The sequence below is a fragment of the Elgaria multicarinata genome, chromosome 10 (genome assembly GCF_023053635.1).
Source record: "Elgaria multicarinata webbii isolate HBS135686 ecotype San Diego chromosome 10, rElgMul1.1.pri, whole genome shotgun sequence".
Lineage (NCBI taxonomy): Eukaryota > Metazoa > Chordata > Lepidosauria > Squamata > Anguidae > Elgaria > Elgaria multicarinata.
The window spans coordinates 47,350,835-47,373,000 of NC_086180.1; the positions used below are offsets into that span (position 1 = coordinate 47,350,835).

General features: G+C 41.2%; 1 protein-coding gene across 2 annotated transcripts in view; it reads right to left on the bottom strand.

Annotated features, from left to right (window-relative positions):
* Positions 1-8,148: 8,148 nt before the first annotated feature.
* The window catches only part of SLC10A7 (solute carrier family 10 member 7), a 158,559-nt gene continuing 144,541 nt past the window's right edge, over positions 8,149-22,166 (bottom strand). For both annotated transcript variants that reach the window (XM_063135687.1, XM_063135688.1), the window contains exons 11-12: positions 12,653-12,798; positions 8,149-9,371 (exon numbers count right to left, since the gene is read on the bottom strand). In XM_063135687.1, coding sequence (XP_062991757.1) covers positions 9,327-9,371; positions 12,653-12,798 — 191 coding nt within the window. In that variant the 3' untranslated portion in view covers positions 8,149-9,326. The remainder of the gene's footprint in view (positions 9,372-12,652; positions 12,799-22,166) is intronic.

The following is a 22,166-nucleotide window of genomic DNA, read 5'->3' on the forward strand; positions in this document are numbered from 1 at the left end:
ATTACTGGGGGAAACCAAGGGAGATGTCCCGGCTGTTCATGACATCATGCAATCGACCCACAAACTTCCGTGCATGGCCAGTCATGAGCATGCTATAAATTTCTTTTAGAGAAGCCTTAAAATTTTGAAACATCACCAATTAATGTTCCTAAATGTTAAGCAATGTTATTGCTGAGCCAAAGACAAGCACTAGTCTCAAGTTAGCACCCCTTGAGAAAAGCAACATTGCCTGCTGGGAATCATATTGCACATCCAGTGTTTTTCTGTTGGGTCCTATTGTATTATTTATTGGGAAACTAGAGATAAACCAAAGACAACTTCTCTAGCATGGTACAGGCAATTTCAACAAGAGTTGTTATTAAGAGTAAGTTGATCATTCTTGGAACAGACCCACTGAAATCAACAGGACTTAAGTTAATCATAATGGAGTCTGATTGGTTTCAGTAGTTCTCCTCGAAGTATGGCTAAATCTGGATCCAACTTATGTGGCTTCTCTTTTAGGTGGAACAGGAAACACTGCCGGGTTCATGAATTCATTCCTATCAAAAACCTCATGTGTGCTTGAATGTGTGGACGGACTTGATAAAAAGGACTGTACTACTAGTTCTGTACATTCAAGGAAGATTTCTACCTGTGTTCTTGAATGGCAACCCTATAGTTCCTGGCAAATGTCATATTTTTTAAAGAATTGTGGGATTTTATAGTAGTCTGTGATATGACATGGGGGGGCGGGGGGGGCTGCCTTTCAAGAGTAAACACAATTAAATGTAAGCATCCCTGTCACAAAGCACTGAGCTATAATAACTATGTCAAATACCACAGATAATATTAGTCAAGGTTTTGATTGAAACTGGGTTTCCATAATTATTGCAAAAAATAATTTGCTTGAACCGATATAGGACTGGAAAATGGGAAACATACAGGTTACTGGAAATCTTAGTGAAAATTCACAATCTGGTTCACCCTCTCTTGGTACATGCATGTATTAGCTTGGGCACATGTACGCACACATGCATACACAAAGACTGGGGCCAGGAAAGCCTAAATACTCTATGGAACTGTTGATGGTGTCAAGCTATGATAGTACAGCCATGAAGCCACTACATGGCATTGTCATTGTCATGTAGTATACTACAAGTAGTATACTATCAGAAATTGCCGTTTACATGTTATCGGCCTGCTTGAACAAGGGAGACCCACGTGGAGATGCCCTTCCTGGATCTGTGCATACAATGGTGTGATGTATACGTGAATTCCCTGGCTGAGTATCTTAATCTACAGAAACTGGACTGCATGCTGGATTTGTGTGACAGGATTGGAATGGGGGAAGTAGCTCTCAACATATGTCAACAGCACTATCCAATGTGAAAACCATGCAAAGATTGTCATGTGTGATTATATTTATCTCTATACCTTTTAACTGTGTATATGTGTGCTGTGAAGCTAGGATTGGCTACAGCTCTCCACTATGTGTACTCAAGTGAAAAAGAAACAGGAAAATGGCAGTATCTGAAGCAGCCCACAGGGAAATAGACCAACCCCTTCCCCCACTTGAATGGTGGCATTTGCCATGAGGAATGGGGGGGGGGAGGGTTGTGGCAGCCTTTGGAGGTGATGCCAGGTCCTTGCAGACTCTGATTCTTGGGGGATCCCAGCCATAATGAGACAAATGTAGGGCTGAATTCTTGCAAGAGTTGGGACAAGGGATGAGACCATGAAAAGCATCATAGTTGGCAATGTCTGATGCAGGAAAATAAAGACGACGATGGTGAGTCAGAGGTGCTTCTTGCTGGCCAGAAGGGAATTCCTTTGCAATGACTGATGTTCAGCAACAATGCATGCACAGCTCCTTCAGTGGGAAAGGGCCACCGCAATCAGCATGGTCTTCCTCATTTCATGGCAAGGACTCGATTGGCTTAGCACAGTCTGTGTAGGCACATGTTCTAGTTAGACACAGCACTCTGATCTGAACAGAACTGTGCTTGCCACTGCCAGAACAAAGAGAAATGAGAGGGAAACATACTTAAGCTGCAGTTGACAAAGACATCCTGCAAGCAAGAGTTGTTGCCAAACACGGAATTCCCCTTCGAAACATCAGTTGCTCTATTTCCCCCAATAAAGAAGCCAAGGTGGGTAGCGAGAGAAAGGCACCCCTTGGAGGAAGACTACTGGCTGTGGTGGGCAGATCCAATTTCAGACGTTGGAGCAGCAACCCTGCAGCATAGAGCCATGGTATCAGCATCTGTTTTCAGAAGGAGGCCCAGTGCACCAGATACTTTACAAGAAAGCAACGAGAGTTAAAGCCTCTGCCCCAGAGAAATTATTATCTTAATTAAAAGGTGTAGTGGAGGGGGCCTAATTAAAATTGCCCAATCAAGAATTAAGAGACCTAGGGATATTGCAGACAGTGCCACATCTCCAATAATGATCACAGAATCATAGAATAGTAGAGTTGGATGGGTCCTATAAGGCCATCGAGTCCAACCCCCTGGATAAATGGTCCAGATGTCTGTGGCCCACTAGGAGGGTACAAAGAGCAGAGCCCTTCCCAGCTGACTCATATTGGGAGACATAATGCCTCTGTAGCTGGGGATTCCATTTACCTAGCTGCTCTCCATGAATTGGTCTCATCCGTTTTAAAGTAATCTAAGCTAGTGCCCATCATCACGTCTTGTGGCAGTGAATTCCTTAAATGTGGAACTGACTCAGTGAAAATGAAGTTTCTTTGATGCGTCTTCCCTTCCCTTCACACAATTCACTATGTGAAAAATATTTCTTGTGTCTACGCTGAATCTATTCCAAGCAATTAAAAAAACCACAGAGTTGAAATATTCCATTTCACAGGTTTAAAAAAGCAGGAATTGTAATGATTATTTCAGAGTCACAAAGCCATTCTTAGGGTTTGTACACCTAGGAAAGGAAAACCCAGTAAGAAGTTGAGGGTACAGCAAATCCTGATAAAATGTCTGAAAGTGAGTTAGGGAGAAATCCTATGAATCTGGGGGGCCGTAGGATAATTTGGATTCCTGGACCTGACGTCGGAGACAGTGTTCCGGCTGCAGAACCAGGGATTTGCGCTCCCTGCTTCCTCTCCCTTACAACTGGCATGGATAGAACTGTGCCGGCTGCCTCTCCGAGGTAGCAAAGGTGACCTCAGAGGCACGAGGTACAGGTAGCACGCTGGTGGGCGGGGAGAAGGTGCCAGGATATGACGCCTCCCCAGCGTCCTTCCTTCCTGTTTCAATGCAGCCCAGGTAGACAGACAAAAAGGTCTGTCTAGCCAAAATGCAGAGTGGGAGTAGATGAGAAACACCTCTGCCGCTCCTCCTGCTCTGCATAGGATGCCTATAAGCCTCCGACTTCAGAGGTTTACGGGCATCGGCACAGGATTGTGCCTTAAGGAGTATTGACATGGCAGAGGGAAAAGCCCCCGAACACTGACACCAAACACATGACGGCAGAGATGTGGGGCCACTGTGCAAGCTGGCATCCATGGCTTCCCTTTGTGACTTGGGCAGAGCATTTAGGCGACTATAATCTCTTTCTTCTTGTTCAAATGTTTAAAAACAATGTAACAGTAGGAGGCAACCATGCTGAATTCAGTTGTGCTATGCTCTAGAAGTACAGAATGGGAGAAATCAACAAGTGAGAAAAATCTGGCATCCCAGGAGTGGTGGGCAGGATTTCCAGTGGCATCCTGTTGTGAGATCTGTACGCTACGCTCCAGCAAATTTCAAACTGAAATCAAAGTTAATACTGTGTATCATGTTTGATTGACTTTGATATCAGTAACATCAACAAAAAACCAGAGCAACTATTTTGAATCAGTCATTTTTTAATTTTTTTTTAATATAGGCTTTAAAAAACAAGAAAAACAACAAGAAGAAAGCTTTACCCAGGGGGGGAAAAGGACACAAGTTATAAAAATAAACTGCAGACCGATCCCTTTGTCTCTTTCCAAACTAACACCCAATGAGCTCCTTTTGTAGCTGAAGGCATGGAATGCACATCTTAACAGTCTTTAAACATAATGTAACATTTTGGATATGAATAATTAAGTTCTACTAAGTATGGACTTAAAAGATGTACTTCAGTTTTGCTTTATGCCCCTTTCAGAACATTCTATCCAACATTCACTTATGTAAAAAGAGGAAGAAACATAACACCATTTAGGCTGTTCCAAGCCATAAACAATTAAAAGTGCCTCTCTCTGGAACAGTCTTAAATACAATAAAATATCAATGAAATTGCCGTGACAAATTTCCATATTTAAAAGTCATGAACTGATGCTGCTGTAGTAATTCGAGGTAGATCTGTTGGAAAAGTAGCAGTGTTGTGACTGTTCAAGATCAGACATGACGCAAATGATAGGACAGAAGAGTTGGGCGTGAGCTTAACAGAATCAGGAACAATCTGCAGGAATGTTTTATGTGCAAGAAGCAACAAAATGAAGTGGATTTGTGTACAAGCAAACTTGTACTCTTGTACAAATCCTTTTCATTTCCCTGGGGTTTGCACACAAGAGAAATTCACAATATATTGCAACCTGTTTTGGAAGTCAAATGCAAAACCCTTGAGGTTCATTTTCTTCCTCAGCCTATGTCCAGAAGGCTTATGGACTAGGTAACACGTATTCCAATGGCTCAGAAAAGAATTTGTGAAAACGAAAACAAAAGTACATTGTGTGCCGTTTTTCTAACTTTTTGCCATTACATGTTTTTAAACCACTGAGTCAAGATGGATATTAAGCCATGAAAATTAATTGAGAAGAATTTGCAATTAGCATATAAAACATTTTTTTAAAAAAATCCACTTGAGAACCCTGCTTGGGATTCATTTGGGAAACATCTGTAGCAGAGGACATTTTGGTGGAAACCCTCCCTCACTGTCCATGTTGCTAATCAGTTCCCACCTATTCCTTCAGTTCCTTGAGACCGCCAAATGGAGCCTCGGTATCGACACTGAAGTGGGGATGGTGGATGGGTTGTGTGAATGCACAGATGACCACTCAAAGAACTAGTTTCAGGTAAGCAGCCTGTTTTGTCTTTTTTGTGTACATCACACATATGGGCAAGTAGCAGTGAGACAGTGGACAACACTGCACTGCCAAAGGAACACTGTCCCCTGGCATGCCCATTGTGTCTGTAGACTGATGAAGGTTGACAGTTTCAACCAGGTGGCTGCTCTGCAGAGCTCAGGAAGGGAGAATCCTTTCTCAAACACCCCAATGTTGCCATAGCATGAGTTGAGTGAGCTTAGATTAACTTGGAAAGATTGAGACCAGCAAACTCGTATGCTAACTTGATGGAATGGACCACGCAGGACACAAGTCTTTGTGACGAGACAGTGCTTGCCCCAATAAGAAGCAAACAAGTGAGGAGTCAGATGAAAACAAAAAACAAAAAACGGTTCTTGACTTGTAAAAGATGAGAGCTGCCAAATGTCTAGAATGTATAGAGAAGACTCAAGCAGAAAAGCAGAAGAGAAGAAAGCTGGAAGGATTATGTCCCGATTAAGATGGATATCAGACACAACTTCGGGCAGGAAAGTGAGTTCTGGATGGTGCATCACTTTATCACAATGGAATATCAGATAAGGTGGGTCCAGATGTAAGGAATACAATTCTCCAGGAGGTGAGAGGCCAAGACAGCTGCCAGAAACTTTCAGAGAAGAAAGCGTCAAGCCCTTGTGAAACAGAGAGAGTAAAAACAGTTGAATCTAGTGTAATACAACTGAATAGGATCAAAACCGCCAAAAATGGCAAATGCACAAAATGCTGCCCACTTATGGGTCTAGAAAGATCTTGTAGCGGGTTTACAAGCTGCATCAATTATGCACTGCAACTCAGGCATAGGACTGGGCACATGGGTTATCGGATCCTCCAGGCAGTCATGCAGACTGTCTGAAGGTTCAGTTGCCAAATCTTCTCCTGGTCATAAGTTTGTTGTGTCTATCCATAATTCCACATTCACATAAAGAGTGAAAGTATGGAGGAGATGGTATGTCAGTGAGATCAATCTTGGGAGTCCTGCCCTTGAAGAGGCGACCAGCAGCCAATCGCTGATTTAAGGATAGCCTTCCACCCCTTGGACATGAAGGTGGGCATTCATCACTGCCATATATTTGATGAAGATCCTCAGTGCAATGGCAAAACCAAAGGGCAATACTCACAACTGGTAAGCGTTGGACCCAATGGTGAACCAGAGAAAGTGTTGGTATTTCCCACTGATGGCAGTTGACGTGAACCAGTCAACTGCGCATAGCAGCAAGGGTATCAACATAAATTTAACCAATCGGCATCTCTTGGGGATAATGAAAGAAATCACATCCCTGAAATCCAGGACTTGTTGAAACCCTCCATCCTTCTTTGGGATGGTGAAGTACCAGGAGTAGAAACCGATGTGAAGCTGATGGGATGGGACACACTCTATGGCCACATTCACCAGGAGGGTCTCTAGGACCTGTGAAGGAGCTAGAGTCCTGATGGTACTGAGGGAAGGAAGGTCATCAAACTCAATCCTGTAACCCCTTTGGTTAATGGAAAGGACCCAAGGGTCCAAGGTGATACAGGTGTATGCTGGTAGAAAAGTTGACGAGTGAATTCAGACGACAGGGTGAGAAGAAACCGGAGAGGGTCAAAGATGGCATTTGATATTTCCATCCCCCCTCCTGTGAGGGCTGTGGAACTTGGCTGACATGTACTGCCCTTTTGAGGCTGAAGATGCCTGAGCTCAGAGATGACTGTCTGATTGGAGACTGTGATTGCTGGAATGAAGAGGGCCAAGATTGTGTATACAGGGCCAAGTGTTGCTCCAACTGCATATGCTACGCTGTGTTCTTGGCTTTTTGGACAGAGTTCATAACCTTGTCAGTCTTCACATTAAACAACCCCTCACCATCAAAGGAACAATCTCCAGTGTTGGTCCGGGCTTCTTGCGACAATCCAGCCGATCGCAACAAAGCATGTTTCCACAGTGCCACAAAACCGACCATTGCGTTAGCACCACAAGATGCCCTGAGGTACTCATGGCTGATGAGAGAGGTGTGTAAACCTCAGTTTGGAACCCAAGGGGGCCAGTTGAAACATGTGTCATGTCCAGAGCTTGTCTGAGTGGTTGTGCCTGACTTGCTTTGTAAATGCTTGGCAGTGGGCACACGACTCCACTTTACGTTCTTCTCCAAGGCAAAAAAGACACAGTAAGCTCCCTATTGGTGGGTGGGAGCTTACTTGTCACAGTGGACACACTTATGAAAGGGTACCCATAGGACCATACACACTCAGGCAATGAAGTGATAACAGAGACTGAATACTGAAACAAACAAATACAAAGGGAATGACAGAGTAACGATAGAAGAATAAGATACAATAGAATAAAACCTCAGCGGTTTGCAATAGCTCACTGAATGACAGTGAAGTTCCCAATGAGGTTACAATAATGGTGGTTGAAAGCAAACTAAAGGAATAGTTCGGAACCCACTAGGGACATGAGCACTGGGATGGCGGGGAAGGGTTCCCACCCCCAAATTCCTCAGCTTTAGAAGTTTCCAGAATGGGGATCCATGCAGGTGCAGAGCCCACATGTGTGATGTACAGAGACAACAAAGAAGAACTGTTTGATAGAAATTGTTGCTACCCGAAGCACCTTAGCTTGGCACCAAATAACATTAACTGAGCAGGAAAGTTAATCCCAATAAAGCATGACAGTGGAACGCATGTGCTGTTAAGAATAACACTGAAGATGAATGCCCATCTCTAAGACCCCATTTTTTCTTTTCACTGACCTTGTTCAAAATCAATGCTCTTGTTCCCAGAACTCCACGTCATCAAATGCACACATGTTCTCTTGTAAAAGCAGTCTTCCCCACACACTTTGACGGAATTCGGCTTTGAATGGGGACAACTTTCTGGACAGGATTGCACTGTGAGCTCTCATGCCTTCAAGGAGTTGCTGGATGAGGTCACCTGACTCCCAAACTGATGAGTATGTAACTATACATCTGTTTTTCAGGTCACTGACTAGCTTAAGGGCAATTATAAGGTGCACTGCTTACTACGTGATTAAATTAATAGCCTTTTCCCTGTATTTCCTCTGTATTTATGAATACCCTAGTATATTCCCCCCTTTTTAAAATGTAAAGAAAACAATACATGTTTAATTTGTTTTAATTTTCAAGCAAACAACATCTGATTGTCAAATGAACCAGAAATAACCCCTCTATTCCAGTGCTTCTTAAATGTCTATATTATACAAATATATTTGCTTTCGGAACAAAAATCATTGGTTTTCATCCTCACTAGCTTTTGAGTGCTGCTCAGGAGGCAGCAAACAATACAGCTCTGTCAAATCTATAAATGGCCGTAAAGTGGCTGCTGCAATATTAGTATCTGATATTCTTCTGTCGCTGTAGTGTATGGCGTGTTGCTTTTGGGGGGGGAAAGAGGGTAAAATCTTTTTTGCTCAATTCGGGTTATTAATAATAATAATAATAATAATATTAAAATACCCTTCTAGCTGTGCCTACAGATCACAGATCTTTCCATACTACCCTAAGCACCAGGCCTACTCTTTGAAGAAGCTCACGATGCATTTAAGATATACAATGCCACAAAATCATAAAAATGGAACGGAGAGAATTGTCTTGAGAAACCATTAGCTTTGAAGGAATGTCTAGACAACTGTGTCAACAAATGCAAATAATTTATGCTTCTCAGTTCCTTTCCAATGGATGGCCCCATGCTGAGTGTACACAAACTCAGAAGAAAAAGGCATGTCACAATCACATGAGCAGGGAGGGTTATGGAATCACACAGAAATTCAAGTTAATCTTGACTAGAACTTCAGAAATTGCTTTCCTGCACTCAGCCAGAAGAGAGTTGCCCCCGGTTTGTTGTAGCCAGGGATTAACATTCAAGCTTGTGAATGGTTAGCACAAGTCACTGAACGCAGCTCCCATCCAGTTTTCATTCATTTCAAGGGAACGTGTGTGAGAGAAACACTTGGTATATTGTAGCCACTGGCTCTGCGAAGGTGCGATGGCGGAAGCTCCAGTCTTTCATCGCTACAACTATTCACTCAGTAAGAAAAGTAAAAAATTTAATGGCCCTCAAATTGTGTGCAATCTCTTATAGTAACCAGCCAGTTGATTTTGGAATCAATGCTTTTTTCAAACATATTTTAAGGCACTTCAGTAGGTATTGTAAATATATACGTATCTATAAAAATAAAGTAAGTGCTGAAGTAACATTCATATAGGCCCATCTTCTGAACTGTCTCTGTGTATGTACAAAATAGTACATATATACATTCACTGGATCTCTTCCATCATTATACTTTCACTGGCACCTTGGCCTGCTTTGTTAATTTCAGTGCCTACAAACATTAAACAGAGCATCAGTGTGTTACATTCATAAAAACAACATAATATACTTATTTATTTGTTACATTTACATTCAGACTTTCCTCCAAAGAGTCCAAGGTGGCGTACATGATTCTCCTCTTTTCCATTTTATCCACAAAACAACCATGTGAGACAGGTTACGCTGAGATTCGGTGTCTTGTTAGAAGTTAATGCAAGTTCCTGGAGTTAAACAACCCAGGAATTGGCATGGCCTCATGGGAGTATCCATTTTCTGAAACAACCTAGGAACACCATATCCTTGGGTTTTGTTGTGACATGTGAACCCTAAACAACCCAAGTTTAACCCAACAACAAATCATAAGGTGTTTCCAAACATTGGGGGGGGGAGTTCCTGTCCCCCCCGAAAGTGGAGGTTTGCATGTGCTCCCAAACAACCCATGGTTTGTTAACCATGGGTTGTGATCGTGCAAACAAGGGCAGTGACTGGCCCAAAATTACCCAGTGAGCTTCATGGCCAAGTGATGACTTGAACCTGGGCCATTTCTACATCTGCCTTTCCCCCCGGGATTGTCCCGGGATCATCCCTGTGTGTCCAAATGACACACACGGGATCCTGGGAGCAGGCAAGGACGATCCCTCCATTTGCGTGGGATAATCCTTAGGTGTAGAAAGGGCCCTGGATCTCATGAGTCCCAGTTGAACACTCTAACCACTACATCACACTAGCAGTAATGTAGATGCTACTAATGTTTTAAAGGCTTCCAAGGGCAACAGCAATATATGCCAATGCACTGACCACACCCTCTCTGACAACCTTGTGATGCTGAATTGCAAAAGTAGTTTCCTACATTCTAGCTAGTTTTCCTTCCACTGAAATAACCCTCAAGAAAGCATTTATCTCTGAGATTAGCAGGAGCCAAAGAAGATTTTAGCTTTGTTTCAATCATTGTTTCGTCACATTGCACCCTGGGCTGCGACGTATAATTCTTTCCTTTTCTCACTTCCCCATACCTGGAGATATGACACTACCTTGCTTCTCTGACACTGACTAACAACATACCCTACTCTCACTCACGATACTTCCAAACTGAATTCACACATCTGACATAACATGGATGGTAAAGGCTGGTAACTTTTAGGAAAAGTTGGAATCCACCTGTTGTAATTTTCCTGGGGAAAAGAAATTATAGATTACAATTTCCCATTAAGAATACTTTAAAGTGACATAATTATTTTCCCTAGATGAGAAGAACTGGGCAGAGAAGGTTGCAACTCTCTTTTGTTCAAACACACTTTTCTTGAATGGACACAACTGTCATTAATCTTATTTATTTATTTACAATATTTATATACTACTCAATTTTCTAACACAGATTCCAGAGCGGTGAACATAGATAGCATTAATCTTGTGTTGAAAGTCCTCATTGGTTTGCTTGTTTTATAGCTAGTGAGATTAGGTACCAGTAACTCTGATAGTACTGGATGTTCCCATAAGTGTTCATCGTTGGTTGGCCTGGTTTCAGGGCTAGTGCCAATGTACACTAGTCTCTTGTATTCCAAAAATACCAAATAAGTAACTGCAATAGTGGAAAGGATCCAATGGTGTCAGGTCACTAGTGCTACTGACATTGCGCTAGCTGAACCCGAGGCTTCTGCAATGCCAATGGTGCTTGCTAGTGCGACATTGGACATGTCTTGGTTTCTGTCAATAGTGCTAGTGTCTGGACATCACTGGATCCTTCCCTCTGTACACAAATATGGGAATTGGTTGTTCCATTCAAGTTCTTGACATTTTTCTGATAATGAAAAACTGTTATTTACTGTACCCCTATCAAAAGCCTCAACGTATTATAAAGCAAGACGTGGGAACACGTCTTATATTTTAATGCCCATTGTTTGTTTTTCAAAACTATTTGCCAGATTCAAAGTTGAAAGCCAACCAACCGATAGAGCAATAGACAACATTGCTCTTGTCAAAACCGCAACATGTCTTTGTTAAGTTTGAGCATGAGGATTAATTGTACTTGAAAATACAAATATTTCTGATCCTGTTTGGGAAAATAAAATCTTTACTTTGGTGCATTGCACAACTTGCCAAGTAGAAACACCCTCTTCTCGAGGAAAGTCTAAATATTTAAATTCTATTTCATGAAGAGATCACATCTTGGTATCATAATTAAAGCAAAGATGTCAGTGGAGCTGAGTACAGTGACTGGATTACAGTTTTCCACCATGAGAGAAGTGCCAAAGTGAAGCCAAGGCGTTGATAGAAAATAAACATCAAGGTAAATATGACATGTTTACTTTCAAAGCAAGAGACCATTATCCAGGCACAACATCAAAATCTATTGTAATTATTGCTACTGAACAAAAAACTACCTTCCTGATTTACAAAAATAATAATATTGTCATATAATTAGAATAATATTCTTGGAAAAATAACCTAGGAGACCAGAGGAACATTTGCATGGTAAAATGACAAATGATCAAAATAAACCTGCCAGGCAGGTAGACTGATTAAACTCAGAGATGCAATTGTAGGCCTATCATGGGCACATCCAGAGACAGGACCCCTGTTGTCTTAGGAGAACATAAAGCAGTCCACATCTGGGCTTTTTAGATCTTCCTGGGCACACATGCGTGGGTGAAAGGAAAGACAGGTGAAAGGAAATCGGGAGGGGAGCGTTCCCACTAGGCAGATGGTCCGGCTAACAGTGTTTAAGTCACAAATTTGTGTCTTGGAAAATATTCCCTAACCTACAAAAGAAATAGCCGGATCATCACAGCTCACATTTTGAACAGATATTCCTATTTCAAGCTCTTCTGCCCTCATTCTTTATGAAATACAGGCTGAGGAAAAGCATACACTTCATTCTGTTAATAGCTTTACCAAAGGCCATTGTACTGGATTCATGCCTATGTTAAACTGTGCAGAGTAACAAGGGGCTAATATGGCATGATGCTATTCACAGTTAACATCTCTGGGCAATATTTGCAAGCTGTTTTTATTGATGTGCTCTTCCAGTGCATGTGACTGCGAGCAGTCCACATGTTCATCCCAGCTTGATTTTCCACCCTGCAGATTAGAATAGTCATGGAGCTGGTTCTGACAGTGTAATCTGAAACAATTCCGTAGCAATATAGTTATCAAAAATTCTCCCAGGCCATGCTATTCCTGCTTTTACAGAGATATTGAACATGCCCAGTTTAGTGTTAAAATAGAATTCCTATTTATCTGTCTGTCTGTCTGTCTGTCTGTCTATGAACTATGCTTACAGTCATAAATTCTTACCTTTTGTCTAGAAATCATCCAAGATTTTATTGTTGGTACCAACACGCTGCCTAGGAGGATCTGAGCTGGGTGATAGATAAGTAAAGGGACCGAAATTAAAGATAGGTGCTCATAGCCTTCAAATACTATCTTCAGCATTGGTATTCCTGTGGGCAGAAAGATAGTTACGTTGAAAAATGTTTTGATGCATTTTGCTGTCAGGTATCATAGGAAAGCATTTTTAAAAAAACATTTCATTAAAATTTCAAAAAAAGAAAAAAAAGAAGTCCACAAAGAAGAAGATACGGTACTCCACAAAGCCTGAAGAACAGAAGTATCTTATAAGTGGAGAACAAAAGTTCATAATAATTCTATGGTGAAAAAAGGTCAAGACTGAGAATACCAGGGAGAATCTTAGCACAAATCTACTGAAAGCTGCATTCTTTCAGCCAGAGGCTTAATGCAAATTGGTACCCTGCTAGAGGGCGATTGTATAGATATTGGGGGTGACCTAAATCCTTCTCTTCCTTTGCTTTATCTCTGTGCCAAATTGCTTACCTCCTCCCTCATTCATGATATTCCTTAGAGCAGAGGCAGAAGCAAGGTAGACTGGGATTTACGGGAAGATCTCTGGGTGCTTTCCAACAGATCACCAAAGGTTTCTGATTCTCAAATGATTTAACAGCAGCAGCAACAACAAAACCCTTCTAAATTAGGCTGCTGAGATGGAAGAAAGCTGTGGGTGGGAAATACAAGTGGATTTCTGTTGAGAACGGACTGTGAGTTTGGTTCTGATACTGAATATAAATTTCAATCCTTCTTCCTTTGTTCTAAGAGGATGTCTAACCTCTAGCCCCAAACACACTATTTTGCACCTGACTAGCTCCAGTTGGGGTTCTATTAAAAAACGAAGTATGCCTAGCCTTGCCTTATCGTGGCATGGATACTACTGCTGGGCCTGCCATGAAAGTGACAGTCTCTATAAAAAGAATCCTTGTACCTTGGAATGGAAAAGGAAAGCTTCCTATTTCCCCCCAACGTATTTCAGACAACTGGTACCACAAAAGGAATAACTGACTACAGATCTCAGTCAGTTGGAGATTGGGACTACTGGGAGGCTATCAGAGAGAATATTATTTTTGAGAACTCACGTATGGTTCTTGGAACAAACTATTTTTTAATCTAACAGGGCAGTTTCACCAATACCATCACTTTCTCTCCCCACGCACTGGTTCTTTGCCTCCCATTTATCCAGGAGTTTGCCCCATTGAACTGAAGTAGACATGCACAGGATTATGTTGTACAAGAAAAATAAAGTTGTCACAGATACAATAGACCTATGTTTGCCACTGGAGAAACAAGAGGGAGGATTGGTTTCAACTATTAAAATCCCCACATTTATGCTACTTCCAGTTGTTGCCATAAAATATTCTTACATTTATGGGTATTCAATTTAAGAGGTTAAAACTTAAAGTAGTCTTCAACCACCCCTGCCAAAATTATAATGCACAAAGCAGACACTTTTTCTGAATGATCCTTCGATGCAGCAAGGAAAGACGTATATACTATAGTCACTAAATGCTCCCTTAATTTTAGAAAGCTATTTGAAAAATATGTATACCTAAGATGATAAAACACTTTGAAATCAAGCCCCATGTGCTTAAAGTCACATCAACTGACTTGCTTATAAACTAAAAATGCCAAAATGCCAAAAAGTTAAAACCTACAGTTTTGAACAAGACATTACTTTACAAACAACACAAATATTTGCATGCTCTTTTGAGTTTTCTGTTTTTCACCCGAGAGGGGATGCTGGGTTCTTTGAACAACGTTTGAATGCTAACAAGGAAACAAAGCCCCTCATAAATCCCACACTCCTCTTGGATATTTCAGTCCAGAGCATTTGTTAATGTAACTTTGGAACAGAAACGGTGATTCAAACTATAGTGACAGGCGCAGGTGCCGCTCTAACAAAAATAGTAAAGCAGGGAAGATAAATTTAAATCTTTAAGATGGGTAGCAAAGAACGAAGGTGCTAAGCTAAAAGGATCTGGTTGTCTTTATTTTGATCTGTCCACTCCAGTTTCTATCATCACTTATAAGTACATAAATTCTGATGTAATGGAATGTGATAGGTACATCAACATTAAATCTGTTCAGTATAAATTTGCACAGTATCTCAGCGCATTTAGTTTTTAGAAAACAAAAACAAACAGCAAGTCCAGCCAGTGTTCTCCTAAGTTAGGAATAGCATTTTTATATAGAACTTCAGAAAAGGGTTCACATTGTTCCATTACATTAGCTACTGCATCTGAGCAGTGTTTCCTGTTTTCAGCTTTTTAAAGAGAAAATAGTTGGAATGATTATTCAAACCAGATTTCCAATGTAATTGGTGCAGTCTGAAGGTTCGACAGACTACACGTGTAATAAACGAAAAAGACATTCTACTGTAGCTTAACAATTTTTCAGCTGCTGTTCATGGACTTGAAGGAAACAAATGAGACAAAGCACATGATCTCACAGGGAACGTTGGTACAATCCCCTTTCCCTAGGGCATATCTTGACATCTCTTGTAGGGAGAGTCTGGAAAGGGACAAGACTGTGCTTTTGTTCTGGAGGGACCTGAAGAGGGACTCTCATTCTCCCCCAACTAGGTATCATCTTCTCTCAGGTGTCTGAGAGAGGGGCAAATAGCAGGGGTGTGTTCTGAATAGCAATCCTGCTTGGGACATAGCAGAAATAAACCTTATCCTCCAACAGCTCTTGTTGAGAGTAGAGGAGAAATATGTTAATTACATTTAAGTGTGCTTCAAAATGTTCTGCATCTAGAATGCAATCCTATACACTTTGACTTACTTCTGAATATACATGCTTAGGAGCACACTATTAAAGCCAAACTACATTACATAAATTACATTGCTGAGGCTTATCTATTTTTGTTTTTTTAACTCCAGTGTAAGTGCACGGGCCCCCAATTCAGACTGGGACCACTGCTCTCTGGGAATGGAGGATTAGGAGCTCTATCATACCAGTGATTTAGTGCACTCTCACCTTTTTTTTAATAAAGTGCTGCTTTTAATAATGTATTAGTTTTAAATGTTTTAATTAGTTGTATGTATTTTATGGCGTTTTTATATGTGTTGTACCCCGCATCGATCCAGAGGGAGAGGCAGGTAACAAATAAATATATGATGATGATGATGATGATGATGATGCCTGGTGTGCGGATTTGCAGCCCAGTACTCACATGACGATGTGCCTGTCCTGCTGATACTCCGCCTCTTCCCCAGCCCTGTCGTTTCCTAGAATGCCTAAAGTCTGGATCATTTTTCCTAAGTGTGTTTTCCTTTGTTTGGGGCCTGTGCGGTGTTGGCTTGAATGGATTGCATGAGGTCCTGGCAGGGAAAAGCGAACTCTCCGAGCAGCCGGCTCCAAGCTTCAATATAAAAACTAAACCTTACATCCCAGGCTTGAAAGTGTTTTTGAAAATCGTACAATGCCCAACTCTGCAGAGGCAGGATTGTACTCCCTTGATGCCCCCAAAGAGCCAGACTAAAGGGTCGTTCCATTTATGCAAAGCAGAAAGGTGGTCTGGTTGAAGTACTCATCTGACAGGACCTGCTTGTATATGTCTTATTAACTGGGGGAGGGGGAAGGAGCAACCAATGAACTGGAGGGAGAAAGAGAAGGGTCAGGGTGGAATGGATGTGCAAACAAGTGAAGGAGCATCGGAGGTAAAAGTGTGTGGGGGGGAATTATGTGTGATGGAGCCTTAAATCTCCCCCCACCACTGTTTGCTTCCTCATATCCCCCATCTCATTAATGCCAATGGGGATTTCACCCCCTTTTTATTAACACTCCTGTGTGGACAGGGGGGATTTCGGGAAGCAAATGGTGGCGAAGGCTTAAACTTTTCCTCCTGGAACACGGTGGTCCCAATCTGAATTGGGTCCATGTGCACTTAGCTTAGAGTAAAACAGAAGACAAGCTTCAGCTCACGTGATTATCGTCATGCGTAATTTGGCTCACAGTTCTCTTAATCATCTGGATGATGCAATCCTATGTTTACTTAGAAGCAAGTCCCTCAGAGCTCAGTGGGACTTACTCCCTGGTAAGCATGCTTAGGATTGCAGCCACAGCATGCACATGCTTTACCATCCTTAGCCACAACCACTCTTTGAGGCTAGCCATTTAAAACGTTTGTTCTATAATAAGGTTGAGAGCTAGGTACTGTCAGGGGCCAACCTGGGCATTTAAGCTGGGCAAGGATTGGAAACCAAATTTCTCAGGTTCAGTACAATATCCACTGGATCAATGTGACAACAGGTTGTAGAGCCACCACCACAAAAAAACATCCTGTCAAATAGTTTACTAGATGCACAAGGTATGCAATTAGCCCCAAGGCAGCAGCCTTTGTTAAGACTGTTTAAGTAATTTGAAAGTATCCAAAGGGACCTAATTCCCTTTTGGTGATGTCATATGACTGATTTAATTGATTCTGATATAAACTCATGTAGCTAATTCAAATAGTCATTCTGTTAGAATTGTGCTGTTTTCCCCATCATCTTTCATGTAGTAATTTAGTTGTGAGTTAACTACTTTCCTTTAGACTTGTTAAAAATATATAGTTCCTCAGTTTGCTTATCGGCAACCATAGCACTAACCACGTTACTAAATGTTCTAAAGCTTCAATGGAGTTCTTGCTCCAAAATCACTGATGTGTCCTTTGGAGGAAGGTAATGCAGATGATATGGGAAAGAGAACATGCACAGGTATCTTCCAAGTTAAACACCCAAGGGGTACAAAGAAATACCACAGTTGAAAGCCACCTTTTCCACACAAGTGAAGTGTGACTGTTGTCTTTTTATTCCAAACTATCCAGGGATCACTGATGAAAATAAACAATCAAAATACGTTCTCCCAAGTGACTGAGACACTTAAAAAAGTCGGAGCGCAGGCTTTGTGACACAAGATTGGAGCCATGGAGAAGAAAAGAAGATGAAAAGAACCAACTTTCCAAAAATACCACCCACCACAGTTTAGTTCAGCCTTCCCCAACCTGCTGCCCTCCAGATCATTCCCATCATTCCCAGCCAGCTTGGCCATTAAATGCAGAAGCAAATCTAAGCCAAAGCATTCCGCTCAGAGACTGATGTTCCTATATGTCTCCATTGCGCTTCATCTGATCATCTTGAATTGGGTTGATACTGTGTGAGAATGGGCAGACAGCTGATTATACAGTGTCTATGTTCTTTCACATGTACCAACGGAGTGACCACCAAAACAGGGAACCATTACAAAACATGACTGGTTCTCATTTTCCCTGGCAGCACATAGAGCTCCTATAAATGAGCTGTTTATAGCAGGTTCATGACTGGCCACTCATGAAAATTTTCTGGTTAGTTTCATGACAAAGCAATCCTGTCCTACCTGTCTCATCATTTCTGGGTGATAATTGATAATGGAAAAGAAGTGATAACAAATGGATCCCCTTTCCGTTTCAGCATGTCAAGAGGAAATCCATCATAAGAAGAAGCATGAGAACAAGGCAGACCACCGCCACCTTGTGACTGTATAAATGAAACATATAGAACTCCTGGTTAAAGGGGAAAATGGGGAGGGAAGTGTGTGTAAAGGGTGAACATCGATGATTGTGGGATGAAAATGGAAGCCAGAAAGCTGTGGTACATTTGCAGGATTTTCTGCCAGTGTAGAAATGCTCATAGCTTGATTTGAGCGTTGCCATCAACTGAAGATATTTCTTCTGTAGGCACCTGCCACGACACAGGCTCTGAACAACAGACCTTACCACTACCACCAATTCTTATGGGGCGACACAGGCTCTGAACACCAGACCCGGCCGAGGCTATTCCCTGCTCAAGCCAAGCATGATACGCCTGAGGCAAGGGATAAAAATCACCTTCCTCCAAACTATGTGGAGAAAGGGGTTTAAAATGGAGAAGGATTTTTAATATATATAATAATGCGCTGTGAGTTATATCTGCTTAGGTGAATGATTGCCAGAGTGGGTGCTGAATGTGTAAACTTAAGATGATAAATGCCAAACAGACACGTGGGATTTTTGTGGTAGTTTTAAAAACAAAACAATCAAAATTTATTTTTAAAAGTTCATAAGCTTTGTTTCAAATAACAACATTTAAAAACCTTTTTGAAACCTTCCATACAATCCTGTCACTCTCACATTCGCGCTTTCCTTTTTCTCACACAATCACTCTTGAACTTTCTTTATTATCAGTATTGATTAATATACTTCCACTACGTGCACACCACACTCTAAAGACACCACTCACTACACTGACTCTCAAATTTCCCAGAATTTAAGTACCATAAACACAGAGAGCACTACAGACTCTAAGAGTACCTAACAAGTCTCCCTGAAAAGCTTTCCTGAAAAGAACTCCTGAAAAGAACAAGAACAAGAACTCTCAACCCCTTCAGTCATTCCCTTATATATCACTCCTCCCCCCTCCCAAGACATTCTAACTCCGCCCACTCAGGCCAACATTCTAAAAACCACAGACTTACAAACTGCAGACATACATTTGGAATTGACTTGTGGGGTGTAACGCCACAGCACCTTCCATGGAACACCTTCTGTATGTGATTGGTGCATAGGCTGATCTGTGGGGACTGGCATATGGTTGGTTGGGCGCCTAGTGGCCAGAGAATGGAGCAGATAGACTTTAGCCTCCTCCAGTTGAATTTGTCTAAGAAAAAGCAAATTTCCTATAGATAGTGTCCTGATTCTGCTTCAAGGTCATAGCTTGGCCAGCTCTAGAACAAAGAAGGCTACTCTTTAAAACTAGCAGTCAACTCAAGCACAAGTATCCATCGCTATAATGGCGCCCCATGTATCCTCACACATGCCCTATATCTTCCCTTGCCTCTTTATGATCGTTCCTTTTATATTTAAGTAACCCCCGCCCCCTGGAAATAGCACACTGCACTTCACAACACTTAGTTAGTTTTAAAATCTGTATTTTTAAAACCATGTAAGATTATAAAGATATTTTCAAGGTGGTTTAAATCTTGGTCTCTTTGCATCTTGCTATCACTGCAGCCCTAGAAATGAAGCAAATAAATTTTAATGCTCCAAGGTACCGATTCTGTGTCACCATGGTTGACAGGATCCAAGCAGGCTTTAGGAGATGGCATTTGACTTTATGAAAGTGAGCACTCTGCACGCATTTACAATTTTACAGGGACTTTAAGCTGTCATGCTGAAAAATGTTTATAAAACATTAATCAAAAATGCCTCTTTAATACAATGCATTGTCTGAAAGATGTTAGAAGGCACATATTGTAAATGGATTCTTTTTTCTGACTAAAGTAATTTCTACCAAAAGCATTTCCCCTCTGCTGTAGAAGTACACAGTGAGGATAGATAAAGAGCACTTTCTCAGCACATTACTACCTGATCCAAACACTTGGGAAATCACTAATGTACAGCACGCCATATTTCCATGTCACATATGACACATTTGTCTAAAATTACCCAACAGAGTTTGACATTGCAGCCTATTCCATCGCTGAGCTTTCAACTGACATCTGCCAAGCAAGAACTTCAAGTAAGAGCTTTTCTTTTTCTAATAAGGAACCAAGAGTTTTCTTTTATCCTGTACCCATGATGGAAATGATAAAACAGTAAGAACTTGAGCTCACGTTCACCCTCCACCAGTTTTAATATGTTTATTTTATGCTCCCTGGATTTCCACACTTTCCTCTGAGTAGCATTTGTCACTTGCTGTTTGCATTGCTACGATTTGAGAAACATCTCTTCGTTACTACCAAAGTATTGGTTATCCGTCAGGTAAATAACAAATTTCCCCAAATTATTGCTAGATGTCATTTTTCCTTACTCTAACCTTTAAATTTATTTTCCCTAAGCATATCGTCCCAACAATATATCTCAGAAGGAAGTCTTATATTATTGAATCACACCCCCAATCATTTATGTATACATAGCTATATTTTACTTAATATACTCGCTGTATAATAGCCTGTGATTGTTTTTCCTTCCTTCAACATAATACCGCTAATGTGTAGGAAAAGAAAGGTGATCCAGGGCAGAGCACCTTTCCAGTCACTTCCCTGCTGCCTCTTCTATTACATTTTACTAGAAAATACATTCATTGGACCATCAAAGACGACAGAATCCAAGGTGTGTAGCAGTAAAAAGTGTCACGTAGATACAGGCTTGTACATGACTGTAATGACCCACGAGCCTTTTAGAAAACTGGAAGAAAAATGTAAGTCAAAACAGAAATTAGGACACAGGCCTTTGACTGGCAATGATTTGTTTCACATCCACTGTACACCAGTGTGTAGCAAAAGCATGCAACCTGCACTGCTCCTAAGGTTTGTTCTGTAGCAAAGCGAAATTGTGCATTTGAGCCACAAAACAGAATTATGGCTGTTTCTGTTTCTTGATCCTCCCTGTGCTGGGATTGCACTGATGCTGAGCTTGTCCCATGCCATCCAATCCCCAGTTTTAAGGCTAAATTAATATACGTTCCTCTCATAGTCTGTAGAGACATGTTGCTAAATATGCAGCACTGCCACATGGAAACTTAGTAGAATTACTAGTTTTAAGTACTTGGGAGTTGCTTGGGACATTACAAAAAGAAAACAAAACGAAGTCCAAATGTTTTGGGGTACTTGTTGCTGTTGTTGTTTTTAAAACTACATCTGAAGTGAAAAGTCTGCATTTCCCCCTGTGGTGAGATGCTCGATTTATATTTGCATTTGGAGTTTGTGCATCGTACTGTGGGGGAAAGACAGAACAATTTCAATTTCGGAAGCCACTCTCACAATGTTCTTGAATTTGAAGAACTAATTTAGGGGTGGATGTTAGACAAAGTTGGAGATAATTTCTCTGTGCCACAAGACTTGGTAAATAGCATGGTCTCTTGATAATCTCAGCTTTTATTAGAGAAAGAAGAAAGGCTGGGGGCAGGGGGCAGGGGAGAAACAGAAGCCTGCTATTTTATGTTTGCATATATGTGTGTATTTGAAAACAGGCAGATATGTCATCATAATTTATGTAACATGATGTATTACAATAATAAGTGGGAGAGAATATGCAGTTTTGACACATAAGAAAATAAAAAGAGTCATGTTGGATCACCCCAAAGGTTCATCTAGTCATGCAATGGCCAACCAGCTGCTTGTAGGAAACCCACAAGTATGTTCCCCAGCAACTGATTTACATAGGCACTGCCTCTGGTACTGGAGGTAGCATAGAGCCAACAGATCTGATAGCCATTGATCACCTTTTCCTCCATGAATTTGTCTAATCCCTTTTTTAAACTATCCAAATTGGTGGCCATTGCTACAACTTGTTAAAGTGAACAACATAGTTTAACATTACACCACTTCTTCTTCTTCTTCTTCTTCTTCTTCTTCTTCTTCTTCTTCTGTAGCTTTTTCCCAATACTGAGCCTACACCAGCTTTAAAATCACTACACTGGTTACCAATCAATTTCTGGGTGAAGTATAAAGTATTGGTTATTAT